Genomic DNA, 12930 nt, shown 5'->3' with positions numbered 1-12930 from the left:
ATACAGCAGACAGCTTTGGGAGCATTCTCAGGAAAAGGGCTCAGGATGAGAGATCCATAGAAACAGAGGCATCTGCTGCCTAAAGGAGGAGTCAACAGGGCATAGGGCCATCATGTTTTCCAGTTCTGTCTTCACCCCTGTTGTGCACCTCCCTGCATTAGGGTGGGACTACCAAACTTCTCAGGGGACTGGCAGAAAAATGCATGATTTAAATTTGCAATGTGTCCTCTGCTACGAGGTGCCAGTGGATATCACCTTAGCAACAAAGACTCTCAGACACATGAACATTGTACATATGCATCTCATGAGAGAGAACGCACGCAGAAAGGCCCACTTCGCAAAACAACACTGGATAAGGAATAGCACTTATGGCTCATATATTTCTTTTATACACAGATTCAGCCACAGGCTGAGACATTACTTTGTCACCCTTAATAAACATAGCTCAGCATAGAATCTCCCAAGTATTCTGAACACATCTCTTTTCTAGAGCTTAAGGGGACCTGCCCCTTCTCTCCTTATGGGAGGCATGAGCTTATCCCTGCATTTTTCTGAGTCGCCACTCCATCCCATCTGAAGTGAATAGCTGAGAACTCGTGACAGAAGGTCTCTGAAAAAGGATTCCTGAACCACCAAAGCCAGCGTGGTGTAGTGGCTGGAGTGCTGGACTAGGACCAGGAAGAACCGGGTTCAAATCCCCATACAGCCATGAGACTTGCAGAGTGACTCTGGGCCAGTCACTTCTCCCTCAGCCTAACCTACTTCACGGGGTTGTTGTGAGGAGAAACTTCTTAAGTATGTAGTACACAGCTCTGGGCTCCTTGGAGGAAGAGCGGGATATAAAATGCAACCACCACCACCACCCCGGCAAAACCCCAAAGTAGACAGCATCTGAAGGGAACTTCCAGGACAGCTGGAGAATCTGGGCTGCTGTAAACCAAGGCCCCAATAGAGCAGGAGTCAGGAAACCTCTTCAGCTTGTGGAATGAAGCCCCACAAAGGTCTGCAGTGGATGCTGGCAGAGTGTGTGCCTCTACTCAGATGTGCTCCTTGACAGAGTGTCCTCTAGTGCACAGTAGTAGCTTCTCCCTCGCTCAGTCCACTAGAGTCCAGTTCATCCTCACTACTGATTGAAGGCGGGAAGGGCTGGCCTCGTTCAAGGTTGACATAGGTAACGTGGAGGTTGATATAATGCTCTCCCTTCAGGCTGGCTACAATATGCTCCACTTCCTGGATCAGTGTGGAGAAAGTTGGTCGTGCCTCAGGACTTGGGTTCCAGCAGTTCAGCATCACTGTATACCTGCTCCAAATAAACACACCCATATTAGAGCAGAGAGACTACCAGGCCAAGCACTATAGCGTCATCACAGTATCATGGCAGTGTCCAGCCTGAGCCATGCGCCACATCCTGGATGTTCCCAGGGTAGCCAACAACACAGTGCCTCTTCCCAGCTGCTATGCAGTGAGTCACTCCTATCCTCATCTCCTCAGGTTGGGTTCTCATTCTCCAAACAGGGTTCCCAAAATGTATCGGCCAGAAGCCAAAGCAGGCAGTTGGCTCCTACACAAGATCAAGCTCCATGTAGATTTGGCAAGTGATGACTGGGGGAAGGCACAGTGGGAATATGGGGCATCTAAACCATATCAGCTCTTAGAACTTCATTGTTCATTTAGAAGCTCATGCAATTCTAGCAGTCATGGTTGTGGAGAAACTTGAGGGAACGTGGCAAATGTCTTTTAAAAGCTCAGAAACCAAAGAGTGGTTTGTCTCTTTCAGTAGCTCCCACACTTTCTATCTCCAGACACGTCTCAGACCACATGATCTCATTCACTGTCCCATATATCCTGTTTTACCTCCCCCTCCATCATGTTATTCTTTTCCAAATGCATCCAAGTACATATTACACCCCTGCTCCCATTTAAAATTACTCAAGATATCCAAATTAACCGATTTTCACGTTTAAGCATAACATTCTAGAGCCCTGCTCCAATTATGGCCACAGTGGACTGCCTGCTCTGCTCCTCAGCTATTCTGATTTAGTCTAGTTCTCTTCTGAAGTCCTTAATTGCCTCTAGAAAGAAAACAGCTGGACTCAGTGCTTCTATCACACAACTTCAGGAACTCAGGAGCCCTCCCCTCCCTAGGCCAGCATTTGAAGGGTCCTGTTAGAAGTTCATATACTCACAGAGAATCTGGGCAATATTCAGGCTGCGGCAACCTTCTTCCTTGCAACAAGTAGTGGGTCATATCGTATGGATCCACTTCAGGATATGGAGGAGCCCCTCGTGTCATCAGCTCCCACATGAGAACCCCAAAGGACCACTGGGGAGAAAAGAGCAAAGTCCACAGATGGATAAACACACTGAGAAGAATACAGATAGCAACCTAGATCTGAGGTCCACATAGGAGTTGAAACAGTCAGCAGGGCAGGAAAAAGCACCATGTAGGAGAGGCTGGGATTACCCAGCATCCCCCACCAGTGGTGGCTGGTGATTCCTGGAATGGGTGTGTGTGTGTGTGTGTGTGTGTGTGCGCGCGCGCGCTAGGCAGGGCAGGAGATGGGTAGAACCAAGAATAGGTGGGTGCCTTAGTAATAACTGGCAAAGTGCAGATTTGTAACTAATGAGTGGGATCAAAATACAAACACACAGAAGCACACAAATCTCAGTCACTCATCAGCAGAGATACAGAGAAATATGGAAAACACCAGTTGCTTTATAAGTGTTTAACAGGACTACAGTAGTGTGTGGGTTTGTATTTAATACGGCAGGATCAAAACACAAGCATGAACACACAGGAAAAGAACTTTACAAGCCATAAGTAAAGCACAGATTAGCTACAAAAAGCTGCTTCTGTGAAGAGTAAATGCATTCCAAAGTCACCAGGGCAGCTCTGTCTGCCTGATTATTTCAAAAATGAATACTATTAATAATAAACAACAAGAAAGAACTGAGCCAGAGTGGTACAGTGGTTAGTATGCTGGACTAGACTGGGGAAATCCAAGTTCAAATCCCCATTCAGCCATGAAACTCACTGGGTGAATCTGGGACAGTCACATCTCTCAGCATAATCTTCCTCATAGGGCTGTTGGGTGGATAAATGTAACTATGAGTTTGGGCTTCTTGGAGGAAGCACAGGCTATACATGTAAATGTAAATACATCTATAAGTGCCACAGGTAAAGCAGAGACCAGCTACAAAAGTGGAGAAAAAATGCATTCTGAAATTACAAGGGCAGCTTTGCCTGCCTCTTTCAAAAAATGCATATATAAATAATAGAAAAACCACAGGTTTTTCAATGATGCTTGCTGCAATTAGGAACCATCACCTGTAATTCAGAGGACACCATAGGAAGCAAAAGATGTCCACGGGAACATCCTCTCCCTACTTCATGCCCGCTGAACAGTTGGGTGTCACTCTCTGCCTGCCTTGGGTGCCCACCACTTAGCCTGGGTGTCCACCTAGCAAGCAACAAATGCTTTTCATAGAGATCACTTCCTTAATCCTTGCCCAATGAACCATAACCCCCAGTGGACATATTAATGTTACAGATAATGTCCACAATCCAAGCTTGGTAAGCTCTCCTCATAGCAAATGCATTTAAAAAATTATTTTCCTTCCAACAGAATCCATTCCTTATCTACACCACACCCAAATGGAAAGTCACTTCTGCAATTATTTGAAAATCAGTTTGGACTCAGAAATCCATGCATATGCCCTAAAAGAACTTTTTGGCTTCTTATGCCAGTTTCTAATCTAATTAGACCAGTCTTACAGTTTGCTGTTCCTTCCAATGCTTTATGGCATGTCATTTTAGGAACGTGTTATAATGCTTTGCATACAGATCAGATCATACAGATCCTGCCTGTGGGCTTCCAGCAGCATCTGGTGGGTCACTGTGTGAAACAGGATGCTGGACTAGATGGGCCTTGGGCCTGATCCAGCAGGGTCATTCTTATGTTCTTATCAGATCACAGAGTAAGGGAGAGAAAGCAGAGGTTACATTCCTCCCCTCCAAACAAACACAAAGAGGCAAGCAAAGAGTTACCAACAGACAGACAGCCAGTCTACTTGTGCTCTAACCAAAATGGTGATTGGATTCTTCTGAGTAGTGTTTTATAGCTGATTCCCTCATACACACAAGGAAATCCTAAGTAGATTTAACTAAAGGTTTATTCAGCAACAACTTCCATTTTCTTGCTTTTCCTCTTGACTCCTCTCCCACACTCTGTATAAAATCCCCTTTGGGACAAATGTCCAAACAAATTGCAAAAGATTACTAAATAGAATACAAGTAGCTCAAAGAAAAAGACTTCCCCACCCTCTGGGCACTCTGATTGGCTGCCTGAGGGGTCAATCAGCATGATGCCATCTGATTGGAGCTCAGGGTGTTTTAAACTATATCCACCTTGTGAAAATAAAGACAAGCCTTGTAATTGGCTCCTGCCTCATTAATATTCAAATTTGAACAACTCTGTATGTTCTTATTGGTGTGTACAAAATTCTGATACTGTTGCCCACCCTATGTACACACTGAGTCCAGGCTGCAGACAGGGAAGAGGCATAGACAGAAAGGCAGTGAGGCAGACAGAAATGGCTACAGAAGACAGATAGAGGAGGAAAATGGCTGACAAATATTTTCAGGTATTTTCAAGTGGGTGCTGCTCACTCTGCCCTCAGGTAAGAGCCACTATGGATGTGCATGGTCTGGCTGAATGCCAGTTCAGCACGGGGGTGAGTGTGTTACCTTTAAGCAGGAGGGAGGGTGCTCTTACTCCCCGCTCCGCCACGGTTACCCTGTTGGCGCTGTGACCAAAATCACTGGCACAGGGCGGCAGCATACCCTCTTGCTGCCCCGGTTACTGTCAGACCGGAAGCGGCTGGCACACGTGACTTCTGATCTGATGCCGACCAGGATGGCAAGAGGGCACCTGATGCCCCACGCCAGTGATTTTGGTCACAGAGCTGGCAGGGGAAACACGGTGCAGGGGGAAGATAAGAGACCCTCCCCCTCCTGCTTAAAAGGTAACTCCCCCGCCCTCCGCCGGTTCAGCTGAACGCCGGACCTTCTGAACCGGTTCGACGGTCTGTAAAAAGTAAGCCCCCACCCTAAGAGCCACTACTGTCCCCCACCACTTTCCATTCAATAAATGTCAAATCATTTTCACAATGTTAAGCTACAGTCTCACACATACACAAAGGGGCATAGAAATAATATATTAGAGGGGTCTGCCCAGGCTTGCTTGCACAGCTGAGAGCCCTGTCTTTGAACTGGGCAGTCAGTATGCATACATGAGCTAGACTTAGCACTGGACACTTCGGTACACTAAATGGAAAATTACCTTCCCCCACCACCTACACACAATGGAGTTCTTGGGACTCATGGCCCTTTGTTACTCATCCTTCCTAGCCCTGAGTCTCTAAGGCTTGAGGGAGACACCTCTATAGCCACTGCAACATATTCTTAAAGATCTAGCAGGCAGCCCTCTACTAGAGTCCCTAGCTCTGACTTCCCCTCCATCAGTAAGTCTTGGTCCTGGATGTGAAAAAGTTCCTCCACCTCACCTGTATTTCTCACTTGGCCCTAGGCCCACTAGGCACAACACTGGGTGCCCAGTGTCTAAAGTTTGCATCAAATCCTTTATATCTGGTTGTCCAAACAGCTTGGCACAATACTGACTATAGCACATTCACATTAAGCAGGCTCTTTCCTTGAGTCTCTTTGCTGGCAAGTCTGACCTCATTTCATTGCTTTAGTGTACCAACTTAGCAAGGAGGAAGAGAGGGAAGGCCTATCCCTTCCTATGATGGTAAGCATTAGACTAGCCTTTTGTTTTGATTTTGTTTTTTGTTTTTTTTGCTTTGAAGCTGATATTTTCAGGCAGTATCATCCATGCAAACACATAACATGATGTCACTAAAGTGGAATAATTTTTTAGGCTCATACGTAGAGGGCAGAGTCCACCTGAGTCTCATATCCAGGATAATGGGTACCAAGCAAGATCAAACAGACCTAGCAGGTGCTGGATCTGCTGAACAACCTTTCATATCTTCATCCTCCCTTATTACAGAGACAATGTAACTAGACAAGAAAACCTGGAAGACAAATTCCTGGCACCCTGGATCCCATAGCTTGATAATACCTGCTGCCTTTGTTTGCACTTACCACATCAGATTTGGTGGTAAATTTTTGGGTCCGCAGGCTTTCAAGAGCCATCCATTTGACAGGGAGCTTTGCTCTGCGGTGTCGCTGGATACTGTAATACTCTTTATCAAAGACATCTCTGGCCAGCCCAAAGTCTGCCACCTTCACTGTGAAGGTCTCATCTAGCCTGGGAAACAAAGAGTTGGAGGGAAAGGTCAGGAGAAACATGGCAGTCAGGAGAAACATGAACTACAACCCTTCGGTTGTGGAGGCATCATCTCAGATCCAAGGTTCCTGTTCTGGCATTTTAGCCATTTTAACCCAATCCTGAGAAAATTTAGCCATTTCAACCTAGTCCTCACACTTATTTAAGATCTGCAAATACTTGGATAATCTTTCAGTGTCATGACACTGGATCCCCTAATTTGAGGATGAGGCAGAACCTTCAGGGAATGAGTCAAGGTGGGAACAATCTAGGATCCACACCATGGGTGCTCCCATGCTGGTGGAATGTCCCACACCAAGGGAACCCAAACCAGAACCCCCACCATGACCTGCACACACAGTTCTGCCTTTGTCTTCTGACTTGGGGTCCTCTGAGAGCCTCCCAAATTTAGCAAAACCCACCCCACATCAGCATTAGAGGTAGTGATTGGGAAATTGGGTGAGGTCCCTTTAAGGAACAGAGCCTTTCCTAGAGAAGAGGCAAGACCAGATCCCATTGCCTAGGCAGTGGCTATAAGAACTGGCCATCTGCTGTGGAAAGTTGCTGGAGCAACATTCTCATCTGTGGCAGTACCAGCTCTGTGCTGGTAAAGTCCTGACTCTGACCCTTGGAGCTGTCCAAGGTTTGGTACACTCTGGGAACCCTGCTTTGGCAGAGACCTTTGAATAGGATATTCATACCAGCTACTGCAATTCTTGTTCATTACATGTGAGGCTACTATCTCTTGCCCCTCCAAGAACTGTTCTATTTGAAAAGCCACGGTGTCAGGGCCATATGTAGGATATTTGCTAATATCAGTGTTGGGTTTGAACAAAGTAAATGAATGAGCCCAGCAGACAGACCAATAGTTCTTGACACAAGTGCAGGAGAAAGCTTGCACCTGCTAACCTGGCAAAGAGGCACCTTTTAACGTGGTGATTCTCTTTATTTAGCAGGGGGAGAGTAACTGGCCCTATCCACCCCCAGCACAGTACCTCCAGTGACTGTTGCTGGTATCTATCTTGTGGGGTTTTTTTTTAGAATGTGAGCCCTTTGGGGACAGGGAGCCATCTTATTTATTTATTATTTCTCTGTGTAAAGCGCCCTGAGCCATTTTTGGAAGGGTGGTATAGAAATTGAATTTAATAATAATAATAATAATAATAATAATAATAATAAGAATAAGAATAAGAATAAGAATAAGAAGAAGAAGAAGAAGAAGAAGAAGAAGAAGAAGAAGAAGAAGAAGAAGAAGCCATCAGCAGGAAATATCAACCAATACCAAGGAAGTGAAGTTCCAGTCAAAACACTGGAAATAATTTCATTAAAAGAATAAAAAGTCTGAAAGTCTGATCTATGGACTCAAAGGCCTGCCATAAATATACAGATCCTCATCTCTCACACACACCCATTGCAGGAACCGCCCCCCCCACACACACTTAACACACCCATTTCAATACTTACATACAGTTTCTAGCAGCAAGGTCTCTGTGTACAAACTTCATCTGGGTCAAATACTCCATCCCTTGAGCCACTTGCAGCCCAAAGCTTATTAAGTCCTTCACAGTAGGGTTCTAAGACAGTAGGGAGGGGGAGAGAATTCTTATTAAGGAAACTTGAAATGAGTTCTCCATCTGGCTGTGGAATTTATGCCCCTCTGGAGATCTGAGTGGCTTGCTTGTAGCGCCCTCCAGCCAGCACAGGTGAAGTTAATTTCAGGGCTGCTTTGCCCAAGAGATCTTTTTTTAACTTAGATATCACTTTTGGACAAGAAATTGTGTGCATCCTGCATGTTTACTATTATGTGTGATGAGTACACATGTCTAAATATAGTTAAATATGTTGCAAGAATGTTCTGCCAAATGAGGGTTTCCTGTTGTGCGTGCACATGGCAAAAGGGACACTGCACTTGTCACCTGATGAAGTCAACATAAGGTGCACATAATTTCTCATACCCACATGATATCTATGTAGGCATTCAGTCTTGTTGTGTGATGTTTCCTTTAGACTTTATTACCATACATAACATGTGTGTGCCTGTATGGCCCCCTAGTGGGGAGAGGCTCTCATTGCCTTTTCATGTGCTCATTCCAAAGGTACAGGGTACCTGGTACTCCACCTACTTCCCCCACAAGGGATGTTTTTAGCTAAATTAGTGTGATCATTCTGTCTGCATATATTAATGCAAGGGAGGTACTCACTTTAAAAAAAAAAAAGCTATGAACTCCTATGTGATGGGGGGGATAGATAATCTCCACAAACAAGTGTTTTGTGTTTGTTTGTTTTTAAAGTTCCAGACTTGGCATGATAACTTTTAAAAGCTAATGTTATATGGCTGAGAAAGGGGAAAGGGTTGTTTGGCTTATCACTAATTACATTGCAAACAGCACCCAGCACTTGCTCATGAGACTTATGCGACAACACTTCACCATATGTTTACAAGAGCAGTGAATGTGTGGCTGGGGGTAGTGAAGTATCCCCCCTTTTTGCAATGTACAAAAGTAGTAGCATTCCTCCCCTGCCCCCGGCGCAGCTACTCTTAAAATGTGCTCCCCCAAAATGCAGTTAACTTGAGGGAATGCATACAGATTATGGAGTACAACCTTAAAAAAAATGTTTTTGTAAAGTCAGGCTCCCAGAAGTCCTGCAACTGACAGTTAGTTGGAAGGAACAAAACACCTTGGCTTAGATACCCATACCCATAAAGATTCCAATCTGGGTGATTTATAGTCACTAGGTTAGAAGGGGACACTGCTGTTGGGTCTGCTCCCAAGCTCTTGTAGACAGGATATCGTGAGGGCTGCCAGAGGCTGCTCAGACTCTAGTCTTGGCTGCAGCACAATGGCTGCAGCCTGAGAGGGTTGTCCTTGCATTTCTCATGGGCATGTACTAAAATCTCTTGTGGGCATTGAGTCACCAAGTGACTGAATGCTATGCACTTAAACAAAAATTAATTCCTGGACTCTAACTGGGGTCTAGTCCTCTCTCAAGCTTGACTATCACTACAGCATTCTTTGGGTGAATATGTGTAATAAAACACAAATAGTAACTTTTTCTAAATGAAGCAGCTTTGGGAAGGATCAATTTGAAGCAGAGAAGGAGCAGGGGGAGAGATTAACTCTCTCCAACCTATTTTTCCCCTCTCTGCAACTTCCTCTCCCAGTTGCTCTGGGGAGTTGGGCAGAAAAATAGGTGAGCAGGGGAAGGGATAAGCACCCATGACACTTTTCTGCACCCCATAAGCCCTGCTTAAGCTAATTTTTCCTATAAGCAGTAGCTGTCAGAGATTTTATTACACACATTGATGTGTGTAAGACACCCTTGAAAGACACCCAAACACGGAAGCAAGCTACTAGTAAGAAGAAGTCCTGCTGGGTATCACAGGATGCACACTGCAGTTGAAAATAACCAGAAAAAGTGTGAATAAGGAAAAGCCATGGAGGTGGAATAGCCAGAGGCAACTTTTGATGATTATGGGGAATTGGTAGGGCTTTGTGTTAGTGAAAGCAAGGGGCTAGGAAACTGCTGTGAGAGAGCCAGGAGAACCTCTTTCAGCACTTCAGCAGATGTCTTAATACTCCTCCTCCCACCCTGCATTAATCACCAGTGCACCACTCATTTGATAATTGCAAATAAGCCCTGGCCACAGGGGAGAATAGAAGTCTGCCTAAAGTGGGAATCTCAGTCGCTCTGGATCTACATTTGTCTCCCTGATGTGAAAGGATGAGGGTAGTATTGAAGTAGCTCACAACAGAAAGTAGCCAGTTCCACACTGCCCAGGATGGGAGGGAGACATAATTCTCTTGTAGCAGATGCATATCTGCCACTAGGAGCCTTTACAGACAGGGTTTTTAATCCACTCCAGATTGGAGTGTTCCAGTCCACCTATTAGTTTTGTTTACCCTGACGTCCCTGCGGGCTATCAGGGACGAGGACACATCCGACTCTGCTTTTCCCAAATTACTGTTAAGAATTACTGCACATTCTTGCTTGGCCCGAATTATGTCAGTGATTAAAAAATCCTCTATTTGCAGCAGCTTTTGTGGGGGGGGGGGGGAGCCGAGCTTTCTGGTAGTCCCTGCCGCTTCTCCTGAGATGTGTGGAATGGCCATTGGCAGTAACTCAGCTTTTTTCAAAACACAATGAAGGGGAGTTTGACAGCTGTGTTGTCCGCTCTGAGTGATTTGCAATTGTGAGCGCTGGGGGCAGGGTGGTGGGGACACAGAGTTTAGTTCAGGTGCCAACTATCATTATTTCCCATCTCCCAGGCACTGAGCAAAACACCATCTGAATCCAACTGAAAGCCAGTGAGGGGGCTGGAAAGGGGGGAACCCCCCCCCGCAAGGATAAGCTGCTGCCACCGCCGAGCCATTGTGGAGCAAGAGGAAGAGGGGAGGAGCATGCAAGATGCTGGTTCTGCATCACTAGGCAGTGTGTGCATCACTAGGCAGGTAGTCTAGCAGCATCACTAGGCAGGAGCGGGGAGGCAGGCTGAGTTGGAGAAAACGCAAGTTTTCTGCAAAAGATTCAGTGGGGCAGCTGCTTCTTCCCACTAAAGTCTTTGAGCTCTAAACAATAGATCTTTGTCCAGCCGGGATGCAAGCCTATGCCGGTTTCTCAGCTCACAAGCAGAAAGTTCCTTCATGAAGCTTCTTTCTCCTCCTCCTCCTCCTCCTCCTCTCCCCAGCCTCATTCTGCTTCCCTTGCAGTAGCACAGGTAGAGAGAGGCAGAAAGAGAGAAAGCTGCACAAGGCTTCAGTGAATTTCAGCAGCCCCTTCTCTCCATGACAAGCCGCCTGGGATGACTGCTTCTTAACCCTCCGGTGTCCGCTCTTCCGGCATGAAGTTTGCTGTGGTTCATTCCCACAGGGAGGGGGGCAGCTCAGAAACATCATAATCAGCAGCACTAGCAGCAACGAACAGGTGTCTAGCTAAGTGTCACATCGCCTCCCATTCCCCACACTCAAAGGGACACACACCTCTCCAAAGACATCTGTTTCCAATTGCACACCGCACATGCTCCCTCTTGCTCCCTCTGTCAAACTAACAACAACAACAACGTCTCTCGCCTGTGATTGGTTGGAGAAAAAACCTGGAGCAAGCTGTAGGAACACACACAGGAAAAAGATCGCAGGGACTGTGGAGAGGAGCTGACCCCATGTGGACTGCCCCATTTAATCCCCAAATTAAACATCTTGCAAATCTGCTGTGAAGCAGATTCACTCTTCAGATACCCTGGGGTATGAAGGCATGTGTGAATAACTCCCAGCTCACATTCCTCCTGCCCAAAAAGACTTGCAGCAAAAACAAAAACAACAGCAACAACAACCTTCCTGAGACCCTGCAGATTCCACATTTTGCTGCAGCAGCAGGAGCTACTGCAAAACAGATAGTTTGTACATATGAAATGCTTTTTGCAGAATCCTGGCAAGAATGTTTTAGCTAACAACATTCTTTAGGATGGGTTTCACCACTTTCTGTCCTCCACAGCCAGAAACCAGCTCCACTGCAAATTGCTTACCTCCTGAGATATGGAGTGTGCAAAGCTCATGTTGGTCAAACAGAAAGACATGCTATGGTATGTGTGTGGTGATGGGAAGGCTCTGGGAGTACCACACGGCCAAACCAAAACAGACAATGGTGGACAGTGAGGGAAAGGATGGGCTGATGGAATCATTGTTAAAGAATGAGCTATAGAGAGGAAACTATCGCACACAGTGGGGCTGCACCACCTTAGCCTAAGAGTGGCTCTTGAATGAGAAAATCAACATGAGGGCATAAAGATGCTTGTGTTCCACCCTATGGGGTGAAGTGCAAGGACCTGAAGAGCTGGCTTGCTGGAGTAGACCCAATATGGGAAACAGGACACACCCTCTCCTTGGAACGGATAAAGTGTCGTAGATCTCCATGCTTCATGTATGGTAACACCACCAGAGGGAGCCCTTCTTTAGGGAGTGTAATCCCAATGAGAGACAGGACATGGGAGTGATGAAAGGTCTTCATCAGAATCCCCTCTTTCAAGAACTCTTCTACCTCCTCCAAATCAGTGATTCCTGAAAACACAAAAACAAAAAAGAGGAAGAGGCTGGGTGAAGGCACTGTGGCTCCACATCTGCTTGCCACTCCCCCAAAGCAAACAACCATAAAACAACTGGGAAATAGGTTACTAAAATGTAGGAGGGGGTCTCTCAAGCACACCAGTACTGATAGCAATTTTTGGGAAGAGAAATAACGTATTGGTATGCATGGAGGGACATCCTAGCAAGCTAACCCTAACGTTTGATGCCAATGCTACAAGAAATGTCAGAAATAAAACTGTGCAAGCTGAACCTGGCTGGCTCATAAGCATCTCTGCTGGCCCCAGGAGACACTATTTATATGGAGAAGGCTTGTCAGTCAACACAGGTATCCTCTGGAACCCAGTGTCATATTTAAGAGGCTTGGGTAACATCACAGAAATGGGGTTCAAGCACATCCCTACCTTACCAGCCCCCTTCCAGGATTGCTTGCTATGACATGGCCGAATTAGAAGATGATACCAAACTCTTTTGGGTAGTGAAATCCAAAACAGATTGTGAGC

General features: G+C 46.0%; 1 protein-coding gene across 3 annotated transcripts in view; it reads right to left on the bottom strand.

The window, feature by feature from the left end:
* Positions 1 to 357: 357 nt before the first annotated feature.
* The window catches only part of MST1R (macrophage stimulating 1 receptor), an 87278-nt gene continuing 74705 nt past the window's right edge, over positions 358 to 12930 (bottom strand). For 2 of the 3 annotated variants that reach the window (XM_053303152.1, XM_053303153.1), the window contains exons 17-21: positions 12222 to 12403; positions 7815 to 7924; positions 6167 to 6332; positions 2187 to 2323; positions 358 to 1300 (exon numbers count right to left, since the gene is read on the bottom strand). In XM_053303152.1, the coding sequence (XP_053159127.1) occupies positions 1066 to 1300; positions 2187 to 2323; positions 6167 to 6332; positions 7815 to 7924; positions 12222 to 12403 (830 nt within the window). In that variant the 3' untranslated portion in view covers positions 358 to 1065. Of the gene's footprint in view, positions 1301 to 2186; positions 2324 to 6166; positions 6333 to 7814; positions 7925 to 12171; positions 12404 to 12930 lie in introns of those variants that run through there. The other variant, XR_008317792.1, reaches the window with a different exon arrangement.

The sequence above is a fragment of the Hemicordylus capensis genome, chromosome 2 (assembly GCF_027244095.1).
Source record: "Hemicordylus capensis ecotype Gifberg chromosome 2, rHemCap1.1.pri, whole genome shotgun sequence".
Lineage (NCBI taxonomy): Eukaryota > Metazoa > Chordata > Lepidosauria > Squamata > Cordylidae > Hemicordylus > Hemicordylus capensis.
This window is presented reverse-complemented; position numbering and strand designations above follow the sequence as displayed.